This window comes from Urocitellus parryii, chromosome 3 (assembly GCF_045843805.1).
Source record: "Urocitellus parryii isolate mUroPar1 chromosome 3, mUroPar1.hap1, whole genome shotgun sequence".
Classification (NCBI taxonomy): domain Eukaryota; kingdom Metazoa; phylum Chordata; class Mammalia; order Rodentia; family Sciuridae; genus Urocitellus; species Urocitellus parryii.
The window spans coordinates 55,645,528-55,670,157 of NC_135533.1; the positions used below are offsets into that span (position 1 = coordinate 55,645,528).

At 33.3% G+C, this 24,630-nt stretch overlaps 1 protein-coding gene across 1 annotated transcript in view; it reads left to right on the forward strand.

Moving 5' to 3' along the window:
* The window catches only part of Nampt (nicotinamide phosphoribosyltransferase), a 36,233-nt gene that overhangs the window by 1,996 nt on the left and 9,607 nt on the right, over window positions 1-24,630 (forward strand). The window contains exons 2-7 of the mRNA XM_077795964.1: window positions 6,794-6,950; window positions 8,504-8,607; window positions 10,470-10,598; window positions 15,712-15,870; window positions 16,374-16,510; window positions 22,779-23,004. Coding sequence (XP_077652090.1) covers window positions 6,794-6,950; window positions 8,504-8,607; window positions 10,470-10,598; window positions 15,712-15,870; window positions 16,374-16,510; window positions 22,779-23,004 — 912 coding nt within the window. The remainder of the gene's footprint in view (window positions 1-6,793; window positions 6,951-8,503; window positions 8,608-10,469; window positions 10,599-15,711; window positions 15,871-16,373; window positions 16,511-22,778; window positions 23,005-24,630) is intronic.

Consider the following 24,630-nt stretch of genomic DNA (forward strand, 5'->3'; position numbering starts at 1 on the left):
CCTTAGTACTAGCTTTCACTTTTTCCCCCCAAGAAATCCCTCAAGAGGATCCAGATTGATTTGTTTTATACCAAGGGGTTATAGCAGTATACTAAAACAGATTGTGTGTTCCACAGTAACAATTAGTCTGTAAGTTTCATTTTCCTTAAAATTAGGTTTTTAGTGGTCCCTGTAGCCTGTTTTCTGTTTTATTTAACCTTTTTACCTTAGGTAAAGAAGAGAGATAAATAATAATAATGAGGTTAAAAGTAATAAAACTTTTATTTGGAAATTGTATAAGAATGTTATGTGTCCATATCAGTTTCTTAAAAACTTTTGGCCAATTAAAGTAGGGAACTAAGTAGCTAGAAGTGTTGATGAGGACAGCGAAATATGTTGATTTTTTTTTTTTTTTCTAGTTGCTTTTCTGGTTTAATCCCACTCCTGGTGTATATAATTGCTAGTAACAAACCACAGCAGAAAATAGTTTTAACATTTCTGAACATTTTTCCTGTAGCAAATTAATGGAAGAGCTTGTCAATTGTACTGTAGTTGGAAAAGACAGATAGTACGCAAAACTAATCCTTAGGCGTTGTACACTTTAAATCACATCTCACATTGGTTATAAAATGTGCTGTCCAATGTAGCTTGCTTCTCAGAAGATCATTTATAAGCTGTTAATCTAGAACTGAGCACATTTTCAACTGTTCATTTATTAAATATTGGAAATTCAGAGAATTTTTCAAGAACTGTTTTATTTATAGTGATGAATAAATAAGAATTCAGGAAGGAAGATTTTATTTCCTCTAATGACTGAATTAACAAATCTTAGAAGTTTGAGCTTTTTTAAGGAAAAGATTTGGAGAGAGATGAGAATTACCATATAGGCAAGTTAGTTCTTCCTAGTGTTATCCTCTGAGATTTTCCTGTTTTTCATAGTTGCCTCTGTCTAACTGCTTCTGAACTGATACTAAAGTGCTGGCATAATAACGCACTTGGCAGCCTGAGCCTCATGTGGAGGGGGCAGCTGCTTCAATTTGTACCCTAGAGACTACCTGTGCCTTCTTGTTGTGGATCCATATAGATATTTGTGACATTTTGCATATATTTCAAATTTCCCAGTAAGTTTTATAAGTTATAAGGAAAACTTGGGCAACAAGAATCGTATAAATAAGGATTTACTTTATAGTAGATAAATTGGTCAGTAATAATCTCATAATAACTTAAGAAAGTACAAGCAGCTGATGTCCTCCTTCATGAACTGATGAAATTTGATTTGAAGGAGTGGCAAAGGAGGTAAAAGTGATTAGAAATTTTGCACCAGGAGGTTTAAGAGAAGCAATATAATAATCATTCATAGACATCTTTGGAATTTCTCTCTTTCCCCCAAATAATTTAACCCCCAAATTCTTAAGCCATACTTAGAAGTGTTTAGTGCTTCATAGCTGAAGAGCAATGAATTATTTTCAGGGGCAACAGATTTCCAGGACTTGAGTAATCCTAAATAATACTGAAAAGAAGAATTGCTTATGACTTTTGCTGTTTAGGGCATATTAGTTTTTTAATTTGTTTGTTTTGTTTTGGTTCTGGAGATTGAACTCAGAGGCACTTTACTACTAGGTTATATTCACAGCCCTTTTTATTTATTTTTTTGGAGCATATTAATGGAAGATCTTGTCTGTTGAGACAGGGTCTTGCTAAGTTGCTGAGGTTGACCTCACACTTGTGATCTTCCTGCCTCAGCCTCCTGAGCCTGTGGGATTACAGACATGAGCCACTGTGCCTGGTAAGCACATTCAGTTTGGAGAAGCACAAAGTCCTGACCAGTGTGGGGCTAGTAGATCCTTTTCTGATACTTTCAGGTGTTGTATAACAACATAACTTGCTCTGTGACCTTGGCTGTGTTACCTCTTCTGCTTTTATGTGTATATTTATTTGTTTATTTATCTTAATGATTGTTCTTTGTTATGTCCTCTCAAAAATAAAAGTATGAAAAATTAGGTTAGTAGTCATTGCCTTTGGCCATGTGATCCTATTGTGGGAGGAAAGATCTTGGAATAACATCTTATAGAAAGACATCAACATCATGAGACATCTAGAGAAACATCTAGATAAAATTACACCTCTCAGAAAGATTGTATGCATCTTAAATATGCCTCATATTTTTTTTTCAACTGTCATACTTGGAACAAGGATATATAACCTTGAGAATATATGTATATTTTTTTTATTTAGTTGATTGGCCAGCACTTCATAGTGGAAAAAGCTGCCGCTTTTTATATAGGGTTAGAACCTTGTTCTAGGCAGTGAAATAAGATCAGTTATTATTATCTAGTTTAATAATTTTTAGAAGCTTAACTTTCATTAGGTAAATCAGTCACATAACTGAAATTAAATTCTGTTGAAAAGCTGCATTTTCCTGTGTGTCTGTATTTACCATACATGTATTATTGTATAAGTGGCATTCTATTACCTGCAGGAGGACCATGCCAGTTTAGGAAACTTTTGTTAATGGTAAGATTGGCCGAGGACATTATCAGATATTTTCTCTTTCTCTATATATAGTGAAGAATTTTGTATTTATTGTAGAATCTTCTCTAGTGATAGAAGTTAAAATAGTACTAAAAAGTTAACATGATTTAGGAGCTTCCTTTTGTGTTCACTTTATTTCTGAATACTGTGAAACTTCTTGTTTGTATTACTTAATATATAAAACTGAGCTCTCAATTTCTCCACCCATTCCCCCAGTCTTGTCTTCCCTGTCTCAATGAATGGTGCCATTATTAACCTACTTGCTTAACCAAAAAAACTAAAAAGCATCTTTAATTCTTCCCTACCATTATTTTCCATATCCAGCCCCTCAGCCCTAGTTCTCTTTTTTCCCTCTAAAAATACTGGTTCACTTCTTTCAACTAGTCTAGCATTGGGCAGTAGTCTCTTAACTCCTGTTTTCACTCTGAGCATCCTGTAATCCATTCTCCATGCACCACCAAGCTGATTGATTCTTTTAAAATTTGAATCACAGGCTGGTGATACAATTCAGTAGTACAACATGTACTTAGCATGGACCAGGCCCTGTGTTCAATCCCCAACATCAAAAAATTAAAATGTGAACTAGATCATATTCACCCCAGCTTAATTTAAAATTAAAACTCCTTGTGGTACCCTATTTAGCCAATGATCTTATCTCTATGTCTGCCTACCTCTGATCTTACCATACTCTAAGAACCCACCACACTGGCCTGCCTTCTGTTCTATCCCTCATACTAAAGCATTTTCTGTCTGTCACTTAGGCCTTGCTCATGTCACCTCATAGAAGACTAACCGAGTCCCCCTAGCTCATCATTTTCTCTTCTTTTTCATAGCATCCATCTTGATCTGAAACTATTGTTTATATATTATTTTTCTCTTCCCCCCAGTTAAACCTTCATTAACCCTGTGAGAATTAGTACCATGTCTATTTTACTTGCCAGTCCTCTGCATCTGAAACATAGTAATGCCTGATACATAGTATGTCCTGGGTATATATTTGTGAACGTATTAACTGTTTATAACTATTTCTTGATTTATGTCATATCATCCCATTTTCTGATGATGTTCAGAGTGTCCAGTTTAGCAGAAAATAAAATGAAGAGGACAGTAAATTAGCAAAACAAAGAGTTGCCATCTACTGATTGAATTCTTTGAATATTTACTAAGAAACTCTGCTTAAAATTTTTTTCACTTTAAACAATGTATATATACCATATAAATATATCTAAACAAGCTCTGTAGTCTACAGACTTTTAAGGTGTTAGCAGACAGTTAATAGTAAATAATACTTTCGTTTGTGACTTTGCCTAAACAGTTTAAATTCTTTACCTCTATTCTCTGAAACAGTTTTCATAAATTCTCTAAGATTTTAGAACATACTTTATTTATGACTAAGCAGACTAGAAACTAATTTTGTATTTTAAATGATAATTTGTTTTCATACTTAAGTATAGGTGAGTAAGCCTAATTTAAGACTTCAAAATTATAAACATAAGTAATTATTGTCCAGAACTGTATTTGTCTGATGGAAAATTTTTAGTATAATTTTAGATCCTGATGGAGTATTCAAAGACATTTCCATTGTCTTCCTTTCTCAGAAGAGGCAAATAATTAGTCTTCTTTTTTTAATATTTTTTTAGTTGTAGTTGGACACAACATCTTGATTTCACTTGTTTATTTTTGTATGTGGTGTTGAGAATTGAACCCAGGGTCTCGCACAAGCGAGGTGAGTGCTCTACCACTGAGCCACAACCCCAGCTCCTTGTAATGCTTTTAAATCTGTTGTAAGATGCATTGTTAAATATCTGAACTGTAAAGAAGGTCAGGCTATTGAGAAATCTTACCTGTGGATCTGACTTTTATAAACTTGCACTATGTGATCTAGACCTTGTTTTCAAATTTGACTTCATCGTGAGTGACTTTTCTTCTGTCTCCCTTAACCTCCACTAAAAGAGTTGGAGTTATTAGATTCTAAACTGTACATTTCATTTTTACATAACCTTGGGTATATTTTTAGATGGAGTTTTTTCTGATCTGTGTTTTTTAAGTAGTTGAGGTAATGATCTTACAGTATTTATTTCTGAAATATCACTCATAAATATATTTATCTCATTTTGAAATTTGATTTAATTACTGTGAGTTCTGTATTAGCTTTCTCACTTAGCTACTTAAACTGACAATGATAACATTCCTTAGGTTGTGACCTTAAAAAGCCCAAATATGTACATTTAAGTATTGCTGAAGCCCAGATATCAGATATCTCTTATAGCTGAGCAAAACAGGATTCTTAGTCTCCTGAAGAACCTAGGCTCTCAGATCACATATTATTATAAAGATTTGACCCCAAGATTGCCTGTATGCAACAGAAGGGAAACTGTAAGTATGCTTCATTGGAGAGGGAACAGAGGATTGCCATTCAGAAAGTGACCATGAACATGCATTCATTTTGGAATGCTTGTGCTAAGCTATCTTTAGGATAGAGCCAAGATTTACTGAGATTGAGCTGTGCAGTCAAAGAAAACGTTGGCTTTCCTAAACTTGAGACCAGAACTAAACAAGAAAATAATTTCTGTTTACAGTAGTCATCCGTGAAATTTAGTCCACAAAGATTTATTCCATTATTGTCATGATTCACCTTATACTATAAACTTTAAAGCTTTATGATTCCTTTCTTTCAACCAGGCAAATACATGTTATTCTTCCCCTTGTTTTGTTTTTATTAGTGACATGTTTTAATGTGGAGAAAACTAAAATAAAACTCAAATTATGACACTTTTACTTTTTATTTTCTTTAAACAAAAGCAGATAATTTTTGAGATTCTTAGAAATTTGTGCTGAAACCTATTCATATTTTTATTTATTTATTCATTTATTATTATAATTTGTTATACATGACAGCAAATGCATTTCAATTCACAGTACACATATAATCTTTTCTCTGATTGTATGCAAAGTAGAGTCACACCATTCATGTCTTCATACATGTACTTAGGGTAATGACGTCCATCTCATTCCACCACCTTTCCTATCCACAGGCCCCCTCCCCTATCTAAAGCTCCTCCATTCTTCCCATGCTCTCCCCGCACCCACACCCCCTCCCCCATTATGGATCAGCATTCACCTATAAGAGAAAACATTTGGCCTTTGGTTTTTGGTGGCTTGCTTTATTTAGCATGATATCTCCAGCTCCATCTAATTGCCTGCAAATGCCATGATTTTATTTTCTTTTAATGCTGAGTAATATTCCATTGCATATATATACCTCAGTTTCTTTATCCATTTATCTATTGAAGGGCATCTAGGTTGGTTTCACAATTTAGCTATTGTGAATTGTGTGTGTGTGAATATTATAAACATTGATGTGACTGTGTCACTGTAGTATACTGTTTTTAAGTCCTTTGAGTATAAACTGAGGAGTGGGAGGAGCTGGGTCAAATGATGGTTCCATTCCAAATTTTCCAAGGAATCTCCATACTGCTTTCCAGATTGGTTGCACCAATTTGCAGTCCCACCAGCAATATATGAGTGTGCCTTTTTCCTCACATCCTTGCCAACATTTATTGTTGTTTGTATTCTTAATAGCTGCAAAATCCAAAACTTTTGAGCACAAACATGATATCACAAAGATAAAAGGCCACACCTGACCTCATGTGACAGGTTGCACTCAAAACATGGGTGCACTATATGAGGTATATATAAAATCCAAATGAATTTTGTGTTAAGACTTTGTTTCTGGCTAAAAGATCTCATAATTATATATAAATATTTGAGAAGTAGTTCTGGTCCCAAGTGCTTCAGATAAGGAATACAAATACATTATGTGTCCAATTGCTAAGTTTCAGTTCATTATTTTGTATGATTGCTCCCCAGGAAGCTGCTTCTGTTTTCTGAATGAATGGCTGACTGTTCCTCAAGACCAATTGAAATTCTTTTCCAATTTAGAAGCCTTGTACCTACTTGAGTTCAGTCTTGTTGTTTATAAAATTTCGTAGTCTCTTTTGGTTTTGATTTTAAGATACTGAACTATTAAAATACTTATTTTTAATTCCATATGGCCAGGAAAATAAGCTGATCAATAGCAAGTAGTTTCCCAGGTTTTGAAATAACCTCAAGCCTTTTCTGTTATGACTTATGTTCTATTCTTCTGATGGTTTCATCTTGTTTTGGTGGAGCTGGGAATTGAACCCAAGGCCTCACATATGCTAGGCCAACATTTACCATGCAGCCTATATGCCCAGCCCTTTTCTGGTGTTTTCTAACTAAAGTGTTTTTCTTTATTTAGGTTACTCACTATAAACAGTACCCACCCAATACAAGTAAAGTTTATTCCTACTTTGAATGCCGTGAAAAGAAGACTGAAAACTCCAAAGTAAGGAAGGTGAAATACGAGGAAACAGTATTTTATGGGTTGCAGTACATTCTTAATAAGTACTTAAAAGGTACTACTTTTCCTAGTACATTTAAAATACTGCTTTTATGTAACTTCATGTTTTTTCTATATTGTTATAATATTTGAAGTAATTTTTAATAGTCTAATTTTGATATTTAATTATTTTATTTTTGTTTTGTGATGCTGGGGATTGAACCCAGGGCATGCACATGCTAGGCAAGTGCTTTACTTCTGAGCTATATCCCCAATCCTTAATTACTTTTAAGTATTTAGGGTCTGTTTAGAATCTTTTTTTTAATCTGTTAATTTGAATGCATTATATCTTAGAATTTGGCATTTATGCTTGGTGTCCTCAGTATGAGAAAGGTTTTCTGTATGGTGTCCTCAGTATGAGAAAGGTTTTCTGTATGGTGTCCTCAGTATGAGAAAGGTTTTCTGAAACCGATAAGTTTTGGAATAAAATTTGAAAAGTAATGTTGAAAAGCTAATCTGGTCTGCTAATAGTCTTTAGTCATTAATTCAAAGTATAGAATTTATTGACTTGGAAACTCATTTTGAATTATGATAGCAATTATAACTAGAATTATACTACTCAGTTTTACCTTCAAGACTTATTTTTCAAAACTACCTATAATTGTGGACTTATTTTCAAATGCATTTTAAAACCAGGAAATCCCCCAAGAATTTCTGTGCTTTATTATTTGAAAAGTTGTTTCTAATCTATTTTATAATCATATTTCTAGGGAGAAAACAATTCCCAAAGACATTATACATCTTGCAAATTTTATAATAAAAATAATTTTAAAATTGAATATAGGTTAAGTTTAATTTTATACAAATGATAAGTCTTTTCCATTTTCTTGGTTATTTTAAGATCAGACAGTTCAGATGTGCTATGCTATTGAAAATCTAGCTAGATATCAGAAGTACTTCTTTGTGGCAAGGTTGCTCAAGGTATATTAAATGAGTTTACTAGTTAACTTTATAGCTTCCAAAGATCAATGATATACTCAATTGAGCTCTATAGCTTTAAAACTTTTAAAGATATTATATATGGTTAAGCAAAATGTATTGATTGTGTGCTCTAGACCAGCATTATTATAAATTGTTCTATGTCTTTTTTAGCTCACAATCATCCTCTAAGTAGGTACTCTACTATTATTAGCCTTGTATTATAGCCAAAAGAATAAATGTATACAGGGGTGGGCAAAAATTACTAGGTTACTGGTCCTGAAGATATCACATTCTTTATGAATAAAGTGAGAATGTTCTGCTAGAAAACATAAAAAATGTTTGAATCATCTCAAAGAGTATATAAAATAATAGATAATTTGTTGTGATTTTTTAAAAAATAGTATAAGTAATAATTTTTTCTATTGTGCATCTGCTTTTAAAATAAATTAACCTTTATGCTTAGAGTAAGTGATTAGAAGTACAAGTTTCTTTTCTGATTGCTGTTGACTCTACGTGAGTCATTTAACCTGTTGCTATTTGTTTTAACCCATGGAATGGGTGAAATAACTGAAGACATTAATGCTATGACAATTCAGCAACTCACAGAATATGTTTAGAAATATAAATAGAACTTGTGTATCCTTTTAGGTAAAGTAGTAACCAAAGAGAAAATCCAGGAAGCCAAAGAGGTATACAAAGAACATTTCCAAGATGATGTCTTTAATGAAAAGGGTTGGAACTACATTCTTGAGGTAAAAAAGTGGTTTTGTGTTTTGATCTGTTTTTGTTTTGTATTTAGTTCAAAATTTCTTGTGAAGGAATTTGAATAGAAGGTTAGACTGTAATTATAGTTCTTTTCTGCTTGCAATCTGAATATAATTGCTGTATTGGACATTCTTATTAAAATGTACTCAACATTTTGATTTTCCTACCTCCATGTAAATCATTAGCACATGATCTATAATAGGTCTAGGTAATTTATTATATGAATGAATTATAATTTAAATAACAACTTTTTTTGGAAAGGTAGTTTGATCCATTCTTGAAAATATACCTAAGAACATGTAATTATTTGTGAAAATAAATTAGTAATTAAGAAAAGACATGGCTATTTGGGAATTTTAAAATTTCATTCTGTTTTTTGACTGAAAATAGATGCCCTAAGTCTATCACTACATAATAATTCTGGGACATTTCCCTCACTAAAGTTAGAATGTTTTAGTATAGATCCACTAAGTTGATTTTTATTCTTTATTGTACTTTAAATAATGTCTAGTGTGTTTAAATTTATTGCTTGAACTTCTGAAATGCCAAGAAATGGGAATTGAATCATAAGAGCTGAATGTCTTCTGATGGTTTCTGTATTATACAGATAGTCTGGGAATAGAATCTGTTAGCATCTCACAATGTTGTGTTAATTTATGTCTCAAAAATGAAAGTTTTCTTACATTATATAGACTGTCAAACACAATAATCACTTTAACTTTCATGCCTATATTAAAATACTGAGTTTTACTCTTAGGTAATTATGTACCTATGAAAAAGTTAGGGAAGCACACTGTGCTGCATATCTTAAATAAGATCAATAAAGTCTTTGGGCTGCACTTGCCTCATTTCTCTTTGTAAGATATGTTGTGAGAATAAAACACAGCAATCAATTAGGTCCTGTGCTTATTATTGTAACTTCCAGAGTGGTGCATCATTGCTGTGTTATGTGTTCAGGAAATCTTAGAGAATTGTAGATTCTCTAGAAAGTATCTTGTCTAGCCCCATTTTACAGAGTCTGAGACCTAGAGCTGTTGAGTGACTTGCCCTAGGTCTTCCATTTGCTTTTGAATCCAAGGCAGGATTTATAAGGGAGAGTACTTTCATGCTACATCATGCAGAATATTCTCGTTATGAATATTCTCTCTCACACACATATTCAATTATCTTGTTCCAAATCACATAAATTATTAGGCTTTTTGAAATAACATGACTTCCTAGCCAAAAGTTAACCACAGCCTTGGGCATAAAGCTGGGGAGGTGTACATTTAAATACCTAGTAACATATTATATAGCGGATTAACTCTCAGACTAATTTGAAGGGAATTATTATAGTAGTAAGAAGTTCCTTATTGATGACCAAGTGCTGAGATTGGCTATCTCATGATTTCAGGTCTACTATCAGAATAAAGAATTTATTTAAGGTTCTTTGCAGAAATCTGCCTCCTTCCTTTCTCTCTCATCCTCTCAACTCCTTTCTTCTCTCCACTTTCTTTTATCCTTCATAGCAATCCTTTATTTTATCTTTGTCTTTAGCCTTTATATTATGGAAATGACCTGTACAGAATAAAATTAGTGTTCTTAGAATATTTTTCAAATGTTAGAAAAATAAACTCATCCTTTTTGTTTGTTTGTTTGTTTTCTGAACAAGTAGGGGGAAAATTGGTTTTGATTAGTTTGGAATTATCTACCTATTTTAGTGGTAGGTGTAACAGTATAACAGCATCTGTGATTGCTGTTTCCATGACAGTGAACTTAGCTTCTGTAAAATATAAAGAACATTAATAAAATGGGCAGTTGAGCATTGTCTGTTGAATGAATGAATGAATGCATTGTTGTTTCCTACCAGAAGTACGATGGGCATCTTCCAATAGAAGTAAAGGCTGTTCCTGAAGGGTCTGTCATTCCCAGAGGAAACGTTCTTTTCACAGTGGAAAACACTGATCCAGAGTGCTACTGGCTTACAAATTGGATTGAGGTGAATTGTTTTTGTTTTTTAAAAATTCTTATTTAATAATAATTGAAGGTTACTATTATTGAACTGATTCTAGTTGAGAATTTGCTACTAATAAAGTTATATAATTTTCTACAGTTCAATAACTCTTCCAGGCCTCAGTTTCCTCATCTATAAAATGACGGTTGGGTTAAATGCTCTCTAAGGTTCTTTCCATTGAATTCTAATGGTCTAAGATTTTTATGTAAATAAAATCGGAGAATTATTATTTTTAAAGTTCAATTAGCTTCCATTTTTTTAGTTGTAATTATAAACATATAGTAGAGCAAAGTTAGAAAATTAGCAAAGGTACATAATACATTTTAGGGATATTCTGTTCCATTCAGACTAGTGGAATTTTATTTTAGCTTTTAATAATTATTTTATATTCTCTGATGTTTAAGTACTAGAGTCTACTATTTGATATTTCTCAGCTTCTCATTTAATAACACAAGCAAGATTCACTATTCATATGGTTAATTTCCAAAACTAAGAGACAGGCACATTATGGGATATTAGTCTACATTATAAAGCTTTTTTGTTTTCTTTCATGTATACCTAAGTAGTCATGTGTTTTCACATAGTCACAGTTATGATAATGGTAATCTATTTAGTTTCATAACATTTTAATACGAATTTTATCTATAAGAGGAAATACTGTAGCAAGTAAATACAGAAATACCACCTTACTGAAAGTTGTTTACTTCATTGTTAAAACTAACTCTAATAATTTTATTGATTAAAATAATTGATTATGATGTAAAATAATATATTTAAAGTTCACTTTTAAAGACTGAGAAAACTTTGGAAAAGCAAGAAGTCTAAGAATATGTTTGAAATGTTTTGAAATAACATTTTTGACCAAGTTAAAACACTGTTAGAATCTTAACAGACCATAAACTCATCACAGGTCAATAATAGTAAAATGTACAATTAATTCAATAAAGGTTTTAATAGGTTGTATGCTAAAACTTAGAGTTAACTGTGAAAAGAGAGTGTATCTTACTAGTTTTATACTGGCAAATTTTGATTTTGAAGGAATAGTATTATTAGTAGAACAGGGTTTTTTGATGAGTTTTTGTTGTTGTTGGGGATTCATTCATTCATTCATTTTTGTGGAGGTAGGACTGGGGATCAAACCCAGGGCCTTTCTCATGCACATCATGCCACTGAACTGTCAGAGTAGAAGAGTTCTGAAATATATCATCTAGACTAGCATTCTGCTTTCAAAGCCAAGGATCCCAGGCAGGAAGAAAATTCATCATCTGTGTGTAAACATTTTCTTTTCTTTTTAGTTTTTCTGACTGAGGATTTCATACTGTTCCTATGTCTAGTTGAACTTCCCTAAGCAAGTACTTATGAAAGTAATGATTTAGTTACCATTCTACCATTCTTCATGTACAGTTTCCTTTATCCTCTTCTGAAACTGAAAAATACATTAAAAAGAAATGTTTAATAACTATTATTATTTTGGGTACTTTTGTTAGAAAACCATAAAGTAAAAAGGTTTATATCAGTCATATTAGAGTGATAGTTTGTTAACAAATACATATATCATTTTAATAAAATAAATTATTAAACATAAATCCAACATAGGACTTTTAAATTTTGGCCAAGAAGTATATGTAGACCATAGCTTTTAGTTGCTTATAATCTGAAGCAATTTTTATTGAGTTTACCTTTAATGTATGTTATTTTAAATCATTTGAGTCCTAGGCAGTAATGTTTATCTAAGGCACAAGAATTATGGTCTAATTTTATTCCTTGTAGTTTCTGATAGCACCCTCCCCCCTTTTTTTAAGTTTACTGTGAATGTCCTATCTCCAGAACAGACTTCTCTGTAGTCAGTTTACATCCTTTGTGAGGTGTTTTGTTTTGTGTGAGGATAGAGGAAATTCATCCTATTCTTATCAATCTCTAATTCCCTTTTACCATTTGGTATTTGAAATCTGTTACCAGTCCCAACAAACTTGATGTCCCAGGTTTAAAACATTTTGAACAATATTACCAAGTAGTCTTTCTTTTCCCTTTCCTGATGCATGTTTTAGGTTATTAATAACTATTCATTGATTGTTATTCACCTGATAATACTATACTGAATTTAAAAATACACTAAAATTGCTGAATTGCTTGATTAGTTTCAGTATTGGTGCTGAATCCTCTCATCTGATTTCAAAATAAACTTAAGCATACCAAGGAGTTCTGCAAAGTGTCTCAGGCATATAAGGGGCTGAGGGGCAAGCACATTGGGCAAAATTTACTCCTCTCGTCTACCAAAAAACAAAACCATATCTTTCTGGTATTAAAAGAAAAAAAAAGATTTTAAAATGATAAACAGTGATGAAATGTCATCATTTTATAGCTGGGGAAATAGGCCTGAGAGGTGGGCAGACAACTGAACAGAGAAGGTGCCACCTTTGTTCTGTACCACACCATTTTTAACTCTGCAAAGTTCTTATCCTGCACAATGACATTACAGTGAACACTCTGAAAGGAAATTTATAGGTTCATTTACCTTAATCTTCATTTTCAGCTAAAAATTTTATCTTGATTTGTGGGCACATTGCTAAGTTCCAACAAGGCCTACTTCATTAGACCTCGGATTAACCCAAACTAACTTGCCTTTTTTTCCCTTGCTTACACCTACAGTGATCTTTTTAAAAGGGGAGTGATTTTATTAAGAGTATAATTTAAGCTGATTTTGTTGGACTATGGAAAGGAAATGGTGGTGTGAAGGATCACTGTGTCTGATAGTTATTTCTCTCCTTCCCTGGCATTTTTCGAGGGGTAAGGTCAATCTTCTACCTTTATAACTCAACTAGAGTTTTTTTCACATTGTGTTTTATATTTTTCTCATACTCCTAGATAATATTGTGATATCTGAGTTGAATAAAAATGAGAGTTGACTGAATTAAATTCAACAAATGAATATCAATTAAGTACCAGCTATGTGCCAAAAAAAAAAAATTGCTGGACCCAAATTAGAGTAAGATATGTCTTATTAATGGCATTTTTAGGTAATTCATTCTTAACTAACCACTAATATGAAGAAGTAATGCTGAGGTAGTACCAGAAAAATAGGTAATTTTGCTAAGGAATCATGAAATGTGTGTGTGAGGAGGGGTACCTTTAAAAGCTTATTAAATAAGTGTGAAGAAGAGTTGAGGTCATGGACCAATGTTTTTAGAACACACAGTCCATTGAGGGCTGCATTGTAAAGGTAAAAAGTATAGTAGAAGATAAACTTTTAGATGGTAAACACTGCAAGATAATAGAAAACATTAATTGTATAGAATTGGTCTTTCTTCCCTACAGGAAGTAGAGTGCCATTAAAGTTTTTTTTTTTTTTTAAGAATGAATCAACATAAATAAAGCTTGCTTTAGAATGATAGATAACCAGAGGCAGTATGAAGAATAAATCACAGAGACCAAAGTTTAGAGGTAGAAGGATCGCAGGCACTGGCAGTGGAATCAAAAAAGGAATTTCAAGAACAAAATGGTCAGAGATTAGAGGTGATTGATCTAAGTTAGGAGTTGCATCAGCTTTCTGTTGTGATACAAACTACTCCAGAACACACTGGCATAATAAAATATTGTTTGCAGTGATTCTATGGTTCACTGGATGGTCCTCTGGTAGTCTTGCTTGGACTTACGTACCAGCATTAGCTAGGCATTCTAGCTAGGCATTCTAAATTGCCTCACTCCCATGTGTGGGGCCTTAGCACAGAACGCTGAACATTACTAGGCCTCCATAACCTAGGCTGCTTCACAGCAGGATAGTTCAAAGTGCAAGAGTAGAAATTTCAAAACCTCCTAACAGGTTCTTGGAAGTCACACAACATGACTTTTGCTACATTCTTTTGGTCAAAGGCATATTGATTGAATCTAGGGATGAGGAAATGGACTATTTCTTTAGGAGAAGAGCTGCAAGTGCTGTATTTAACCAAGCCTGATACTATATTTTACTTGTTAATGACTAAATTGACAGGTCTAAGATGAAATCTTGTTGTTTTTACTTATTTATGGATCACTTAGCTGGTATTTAAAAGTTTTTTTTGTAAAATTTTAAGAAATTAAGTATTTTTTGGTTCAGCTTAGGCATTGTCATTTTAGCAGCTCTTTCTAAAATAGATTTGAAGCTTCTTCAAATAACATGCTATCAGGTTTATATGATAAAAATAGAAATTATCCTAGAATGGGAAAGAAGTAATTCCCTACCCAAAGTAATTAATGTTATTGCTATGATTAAGCATCAGACTTTGTTTGGTGTTTCTTGACAGCTAAGAAACAAGAAGAAACCGAGGAACAGTTCTTACCAAAGAGTAGGAACCTAGCAATTCTTCTACTTCCTAATATGAGAACCTATAGTCACTATATTACAAAATAAGTCAGCGACCTTGCAGTTGTATAGCATATGCAGAAATGTTTTATGTAGCTTCTTATAATAAATTTTAACAAAAGCTTAAGGATATATAAAATACAACATAGTAAATAGAATTTTCTAGTGCTAAACTCAGTGTCTCATGTACATGAACTACCAAATGTCATGTTACATCCAGCGAAACTTAAATACTGTACCACCTAGAGGAATAAATGAGTAACTTCTTTAAACTGGTACTATTCAAGTTATAGTCTGTAAACCAGTACTAGTTCATGACCTGTTTGTTGCCTACATTAAATGCAGAAATAAAGAATAAGCATGTATAGAAACTTTACAATAATTTGACAGGCTTGACATCTGGGTATGAGTGTACTTTATAAAACTATCAGTCCATAACAGATTGAAAATTGGTCCTTCACCATGGTCTTTCAAAATATTTGCTTCTTTGGAGTTCTGGATACAAAAACTTGGTAACTTGAAGTTCTCTACTATTAAGGGCTTGGTGCATTTATCTTCTTTGCTGCTGATTTGAGAGCTGAGCTTTGTATTATATCTGAAATGCACATGGTAGGCATCCTACTGTTTAATTGAAATGTTTAATTGATATTCCTGATAGTGTGGAAGTCCAGAACATTCCTCCAGAGAAAGCTAGGATTTTCCTCAGGAAGAACCCTGTATTTTTCATTAAATATTTATGGGTAATTTTTGTCCCAACAGACTATTCTTGTGCAGTCCTGGTATCCAATCACAGTGGCCACAAATTCTAGAGAGCAGAAGAAAATATTGGCCAAATATTTGTTAGAAACTTCTGGTAACTTAGATGGTCTGGAATACAAGTTACATGATTTTGGCTACAGAGGAGTCTCTTCCCAAGAGGTAAGAAACTGAAATAAATCTTATTTAATAAAATGTAGATTGTCTGGTAGAGTACCACTATAAACGTTTCTGGATGTTAGTAGGATTAGTATAGAACACCTTTTAAAATTCCAAAGATTCAGTCAACACTACGTGTTCCTCTCTGTTCAAGACACATTTGCTATTTTGTCTTCTAACAAGTGTCCTAGTCCTTGATACATTTGATGGAGGGATGGATGGACATACAGATATAATAAATACATCACATGTCAAATAATGCTATAGAGAAGCATAAGACAGGATAGAGGAAGGAAGAATGATGGAAAGTGACGGTGGGGCACTAATAAATAGGTCTTTTTGAGAAGGTAAAAGTTGAATCCTTAAATGTTTAGGAAAAACAGAATCTTTGTATTATCTGTTTAAAATAGCTAAAGACAGTAATTCCCTTAGGAGCTATGCTAAACATGGGCTATATTAAATATGGGTTTTCTTTTTGAATTTTTGGTTTATCATTGATTTTCCAGACTGCTGGCATAGGAGCTTCTGCTCATTTGGTTAACTTCAAAGGAACAGATACAGTAGCAGGAATTGCACTAATTAAAAAATATTATGGAACAAAAGATCCTGTCCCAGGCTATTCTGTTCCAGCTGCAGAACACAGGTAAAATTTTGTTTTCATCCTACCATTAAACTTTTGTTTTCTAAAACTACATATTTTTAGTTTGGTATTTGTAACTCAAATGATATTCTGCTTAATTAAAGAACATGGCATTATAGTAAACCTTCATGAATATAAGCAATAATAATTCAGTGTTTATACTTTCTATAAAGATTAATATCAGGGAGATTCAGAACTTTTAACCACCCTAGTAAAACAATTTAAGATCTTTTTTCCAATACTTATATTGCCACATAGGTTTTATGTAAGGGATATTTTTCATTTGCTATATTTCCATATACAGATTTTCTTCACTAAATGAAGTCAAGAATTGTAAATTCCTGATCACTCTTTTTTACCTTATCTTTGCCCTTGCAATTGCCATACGGATTCAGTAACTTCAACTGTAGATGAGCAAGGAAGCCCTTTTGATGAAAGGAAGAGTATTCACATTCTTTTTACGCTTTTTTGCTCTCAAACCATCTCTAGTGAAACCAGGAAGAAATTATAATCTGGGCTACTGCTGCTCTAATCATAGAATTAACTTTATTAAAAATAAATGGAGGTCTTAAAATATATTTCAGGGGTATTTATAACAATTATTTAATAATTTGGAAATGTTTATTAAGTTCCGCTAGTACTTGAAAATTACAGGGTGCTAAAACTAGCAGTGAGTTTAGAATGAGCTTTATTTTATTTTTTAATAGTTACTTATTATCTAATGCATAACTGGTCAGGTTTCATGTGCAGAGCAGTCTCCTGAGTGCTACGACAGATAAAAAGAAAAAAAAATCTGACCGTATCCTTAGGATAAATAGAGTACACTAGTAAAAGTCTGCTGTGTTGGTTAAATAGTTCTACTAAAGAGGTACAGTTAAGGTGCTATTGCAGTGCAAGGCAAAGAGAGGTAGGATCACTGGTAGGATCAAGATGGCTTTTAAAAAGAGATGAGATCTTGATTCTTGAAGGAGTTATAAAATTTGAGGGAGACATTGTTTACTATGTGTCAAACCTAGTCATTTGAGAGGAGAGCATAGATGTGTTCAGGAAGTAAAGGCTGAAACAGATTTTTCAGAGAACATAGAGTAGATTGAAAATAGATTAAAGTTCATAAGAGCCTTCAAATTCATTTTGACATTGAATGTTAACTGTGTGCACATCATACTAGTTTATCCTTAATTAGGCCTTTTTACAATTAATTTATTTATTTTAATTAGGTACATATGACAGCAAAATGCATTTTGATTTAATGTACACAGTAGCAGCACAACTTTTCATTTAAGTGGTTGTACACGACGTAACATCACACCATACATGTACCTAGGGTAATGATGTCCATCAACTTATATCATCTTTCCTGCCCCCATGCACCCTCTCTACCCTCTCCCCTTTGCCCAATCACAGTTCCCCATTTTTCCCATGCCTCCCTCTTCCCCATTATGGATCAGCATCCACTTATTAGAGAGAATATTTGGCTTTTTTTAGCGGGGGGGAGAATTGGCTTACTTCACTAGCATGATATTCTCCAGCTCCATCCATTTACCTGCAAATGCCATGATTTTACTCAACAATAGAGTATTATTCCATTGTGTGTATATACCACAGTTTCTTTATCCATTCATCTATTGAGGGGCATCTAGATTGTTTCCACAGTTTAGCTATTGTGAATTGTGCTGCTATGAACATTGATATGGCTGTGTTACTATAGTATGATTTTAAGTCTTTTGGGTATAGACTGAGGAGTAAGGTAGCTGGGTCAAATGATGGTCCCATTCCAAGTATTTCTAAGGAAACTCCATACTGCTTTCCAGATTGGTTGCACAAATTTTCTGTCCCACCAGCAATGTATGAGTGTGCCTTTTCCCCCACATTTCTCGCCAACATTTATTGTTGTCTGTATTCTTGATAACTGCCATTCTGACTGGCATGAGATGAAATCTTAAAAGTGATTTTGATGCATTTCTCTAATTACTAGAGATGTTGAACATTTTTTCATATATTTGTTGATCTAATGTATATCTTCTTTTGAGAAATGTCTATTTAGCTCCTTAGCCCATTTATTGATTGTTTTTTTTTTTTCTGGTGTTAAGTTTTTTGAGTTCTTTATATATCCTGGAGATTAATGCTCTGACTTACGTGTAACAAAAATTTGCTCCCAAAATGTAGGCTCTCTCTTCACCTCACTGATTGTTTCTTTTGCTAAGAAGAAGCTTTTTAGTTTGAGTCCCTCCCATTTATTAATTAAATCCCAACATCATTCCTTATAGAAATGGAAAAAGCAATCATGAAATTCATTTGGAAAAATAAGAGACCCAGAATAGTCAAAGTAATCCTTAGCAAGAAGAGTGAAGCCAGAGACATCACAATACCGGATCTTAAATTATACTACAAAGCTATAGTAACAAAAAAGGCATGGTATTGGCACCAAAATAGACATGTAGAGCAATGGTACAGAATACAAGATACAGAGACAAACACACATAAAATACAGTTATCTTATATTAGACAAAAGTGCCAAAAACATACATTGGAGAACAGATAGGCTTTTCAACAAATGGTGCTGGGAGAACTGGAAATCCATATACAAAAAAATGAAAATAAACCCCTATCTCTCACCATGCACAAAACTCAACTCAAAATGGATCAAGGACTTAGGAATTAGTCCAGAAAGCCTGCGCCTAATAGAGCAAAAAGTAGGCCCAAATCTATATCACATCAGATTACGCCCCTACTTCCTTAACAAGATTCCTTAACAAGATTCCTAAAGCACAAGAAATAAAATCAAGAATTAATTATAAATGGGATGGTATCAAATTAAAAAGCTTCTTCTCAGCAAAAGAAAGAAACAATGAGATAAAAAGAGAATCTATATTTGGGAGCAAATTTTTGCCACACACACGTCAGATAGAGCATTAATCTCTGGGATACATAAAGAACTCAAAAAACTTAACACCAAAAAACACAAACAACCCAATCAATAAATGGGCTAAGGAGCTGAATAGGCCTTTTTTTTAATGAGAACAGTCCCTGAAGTTTTTGAGCAAAGAAACAATGTTATCAGAGAAACAATGTTATCAGGAAATTATTTTGAAAGCAGGATTTCCTATATACTTGAAAAACCAGAAGCTAGGCTTTATAGGAGACAGTCTTGAGGAGATGAGATCCAGAACCAGGTGGCTAAATAACTGAAAAGAAGTAGATAAACATAAGCAGTGCTCAAGAGATAAAATTGCTAAAACTTGGTGATATGAGTTGAAGTTTAGTAGAGAGTTGATTCAGCCAACATTTTTGAACATTGCTATATTAGTAGAAGCTTATTGAACACTTTCATATATGTTTCAAGAGACTAATAAGTCGGAAATTAAGGATGTTGTTAATAGATAGTTTTAGGTTTAAAGAGTATTGGTAGGGGGCGGTACCAGGGATTGAACTCAAGGGAACGAACCACTGAGCCACATCCCCAGCTCTATTTTGTATTTTATTTAGAGACCAGGTCTCACTGAGTTGCTTAGCGCCTCACTGTTGCTGAGGCTGGCTTTGAACTCTCGAACCTCCTGCCTCAGTCTTCAGAGCTACTGGGATTACAGACGTATGCCACCACATGCAGCGGGTTAGAATATTTTTATTTGAACTTACATGTGCATACATCTTTTAAAATTTTAATGTAGTAATCATATAGTAGACTCTTTGCTGGTGATTTTGTTTTCATAGTAATAACATCATAAATATACCATAGATCTGAAAATAAATATAATATCTACTTTAGGGCATTTGTGTTAAAGTGAAATGGACACTGCAATGAGCACAGAGTGAAAATCCAGTTCTATATTATGGTCCTGTAATGCTTACTGTATTTGACTTCTTGATATGTAGGAATAGTTCAGCTATTCTTAAATAGAAATATCTTTTAAACAACATAGTACAGTGAAAAGAACACTGGACTGAAAGTTGGTAAACCTTGAGTGACCTTACAGCTGACAGTGGGTGGCCTTGGGCAAGTCATTTATCTCTCTGTTCTTTGTTACCTTCATCCAACCAAACAAAAGGAGAAACTAAGATATTGTATCTCCAGCATAAGAAGTTCATCAAAAGTAAATGCATCAAAATAACCTTAGGAGAACTCAGCATTACTATTATCATTATAATATATTTTCTTAGAGAGTATGAGAATCCAGACATAGAAATAATTCAGTCACATGACTTTTCCCTGTCAACTTTGGAAAAAGGGTTGATTTTAATTTGATGCATGAAATTTGGGGTAATAGGATGGGTAGAATTCATGAAACAAACAACAAATATTTACAATCTCCACAGAGAAGTACTGACTTTAGAAGAGGAGGTATAATGAAGGGTTTGTGCAGAGGGAGCCATTAGACACATCTGGGTGATGGGATAAAGATACTCAACCTCCTACCTACAAAGTAGATCTGGAGCCAGGAGAAAAGCAAGGACTACTGTACAAGTTTTGGAAACCCTCAACACTAATTTTTTAACCCTTTGAGAGTTTGACACAGGGAGATATTGCAGAGGAACACAAGCGCCTGAGTCAGAACCTTGGAAAGTACTAACATTTGACAGGTCAAGTGGAAGGGGAACACAATATCTGGGAGAAATTAAAAAGGAATCATAGAAATGGGAAAAAATTAAATGTGAGAGATATCATTGAAGTCAGGGGAAAGAGTGCTTCTGGGATGTTCACGTACCATGGAGAAAGCAAGTAACATGAGGACTAAAAGTCAGTTGTTTGTTAGACATGGTACACATCATTTGTAGCAGAGTTAGATGGCTTTATTGGTATAACTTTGGAGAACAGTATCTGAATAAGCAATGACCTCTAACTGCAGGTTTATTCTTACATTGTAAAAATTCATTAGAGTTGGTGTTTATTGGGCTGAATTCTCTCAGAAAGAGGACAGTAGCATTCTGAATATCTTACTTTTCTCTTTAGCCTTCAGTTGCTTGCATGAAGTAGACAGCTAACATCATAGCAACTGACAGCTCTGTAGATTCTGAGAGTGTTCGCTATTAAATAATTTTTATATAAATGAGCCCTTAATTAACTTTAGACAAGACTAGTCTCTGGGTAGCTAGGTCTTTATAGGCCTGACATGGGCCTACACTCAGCTACTCCCAGCTTACTACTAACAGTATGTGAAAAAAATGCTAATTTCCAGTCCTTTATAAAAAGAATTATATAAAATGGCAATTGCAAATTTAAATTAGTATAGCTCTTTAAACAGTTTTAAGGCAAATTTATACTTATATGGACTGTATAATGAATAAGCTTTCACACTTTCTATTATTTCATAGAAGAGTACAGATTAAAAAAAAGAGAAGAGGGAGAGTCACCGAGACTAGAAAATTAGAAAGGAAAAAAAAAAATTGACTGACATAAGAAACTGAAAATAATATTTTCAAATTCATTACTAAATTCAGTTTAAGAATTCTTAAAATTATATATTAAGCATCAAATGTTTATAAATATATATGAGTTATTAAATCTATTCAATAAAAACCATTACTGAGGAAATTGCAAAAAAATCATGCTAGTCATTCTTGCCCAATAGTATGAAACTCTCATACTTTATTTCCCATCTTAATTATGTTTTGCCCCAAATAAACATTAAAATTCTTGTTCCTTGGGCATGTATTAATTAGTAATAGATAATCTGTAAGTGAAATAAATGACTGCCTGTTAACTGCCCATTTGAAGATACAACAGTTAGTTGACTGTATGTATGAAACTTACAGAATAAGTGCCTCTAAATGTAAGATTTTGAAAGATTAAAAAAAATGTTCCTACTATCATTGGTAGTTTCAAAACTTCATGGAAGAGGGCCAAGTGCCTGCATTGCCTAGCAAAATAATGGGAGTATGTATTCATTCTTTGTAATATCTTGGCATAAAGTATGGAGGACATTTAGCAAGGACTTTTTAGCTTATTGATTTTAAAGAATAGATTGAGGAATACCAACAACCCCCCCAAAACAACAACAAAAAGTTTTTAATTTGGTTGAATATGACTTAAGAGCCAGTAACTTAATAACTACTAAAACCAAATAAGGTTACTTGAAATTGCTGAAAACAAATTGGCCAAGAGAAAATCTGTCCCAAATATTACATTTACCTTATGACTTGCATTCATAAATTAAATCCTCACCTTCTCTGTGGTGTTGTTGATGTAGATAGTAAACATAAGATATGGTTAATGGTGCTTCAGGAGTAGATAATGTGTTGCTAAGTAAATCTGTATTTTCATTTTGTTTTCTAGTACCATAACAGCTTGGGGGAAAGACCATGAAAAAGATGCTTTTGAACATATAGTAACACAGTTTTCATCAGTGCCTGTATCTGTGGTCAGCGATAGCTATGACATTTATAATGCGTGTGAAAAAATATGGGGTGAAGATCTAAGACATTTAATAGTATCAAGAAGTTCAGAGGCACCACTAATAATCAGACCTGATTCTGGAAATCCTCTTGACACTGTATTAAAGGTAAATTTTAATATGTAACTTGATCATTAAAATGCCTGTAGACCAACTGCATCAACACTACTTTTTATTTATACACATATCATTTCAGAGCTTTATGGATCAGTCTCCTTTTTTTTTTTTTTTTTAAGAATTATAGCCCAGAGAGAGTAATAGATTTGCCCAAGGTCACACAATAATAACAGAGAAAGGATACCAAGAGTTATGGGTTACTTTTATACTATCAAGTAGTTACTGCTGAATTGATCATTTCTTTCCTGTGTACCTTCAAATTCAGTTAATGGCATTACCATTGTAATCCTGTGTTTGGGGCACCAAGTGTATGGTTTCTTTGTTTTATCACAAATCATTGTTTTACCTTTGAAGTTGTGAGAAATATGTGCAGGGTGATGTGGAATAAATATGATTTAAAATTACTTTTCCAGTAGTAATTCTTTTGCAATACTGCTGATAATATAGCAATATTGCTTTTTTTTTTCTTCTTCCAGTGTTTAGGACTTGATTGCTTTCAAAAAGCACTAATAAGAGCAGGATTAATAAATGCCTCCTACTAGAAAAATATTGTAGGAGATAGGTGCCTTACATTAAGATGTGTCATTTAATCTCATCAAAAGTCCTATAATAAACATTATTTTCTCTGTTATAAAAGAAGAAACAGAGGCTTAGAGTTAAAGTGACTTGCTCAAGGTCACACAACATGAAAAATAAGGAGCAAGGATCCACTATAGGTCTTTTGACTGCAGCTTTCCTACTTTCCCACTTTCTCAGCTAATGAACTTATGATAAATTACCCCTTGTGAAGAGGGGACTTAGCTACAAGGAGGCCTTTTTCTATTAAATGATAAGCCACTCTGAAAGTCTTGTCTTAGCCTGAAATATTTGGTTTTAGCAAGCCAAATGGGGCTTCACCTTTTTATTACATAGTAAAAACGTACATAACTAGTTATAAGAACAGATTGAGCTGGGCGAGGTGATGTGTGCCTCTAATCCCAGCAGCTCAGGAGACTGAGGCAGGAGGATCACGAGTTCAAATCCAGAAAGCAAGGCACTAAGCAACTCAGTGAGACACTGTTTCTAAATAAAATATAAAATAGGGCTGAGGATGTGGCTCAGTGATCGAGTACCCCTGAGTTCGATCCCCGGGACACACACACACACACACACGTTATCTATTTGGAATTTTCTCATTATCAGGATATTTAAATCAGTTCATTTAAGAAAAAGAAGGGATGGGAGGGGCTGCCTTGTATGTATTTTCTATCTCTGACCAAGTTTTCCAAGAAATTTTAATCTGTTTTTAAGTATTTCAACTGCTACAAAACTTTGAATAGTTAATGAATGAGTAGGATGGTTTGCCTATATTATGCAATTTGGCTTTAATAGAGGAAAGGAGAACCTGAGAGAAACTATGCATTTATATGCTTCATTTCCAACTTTGTCTATCACAATTTCTTTGAATTTTGTAATTCAAATGGATTTATATTTGAGTTACATCAAACAAAATTAAGCCAAACAAAACTTGGACACAAGCAGAATAAAATATAATATATATGTCTCTACTCTCATTGGTATATGATTTCAAAAATTCACAGAAAAGAGCCAAGTGCTTGCATTGCCTAGCCAAATAAT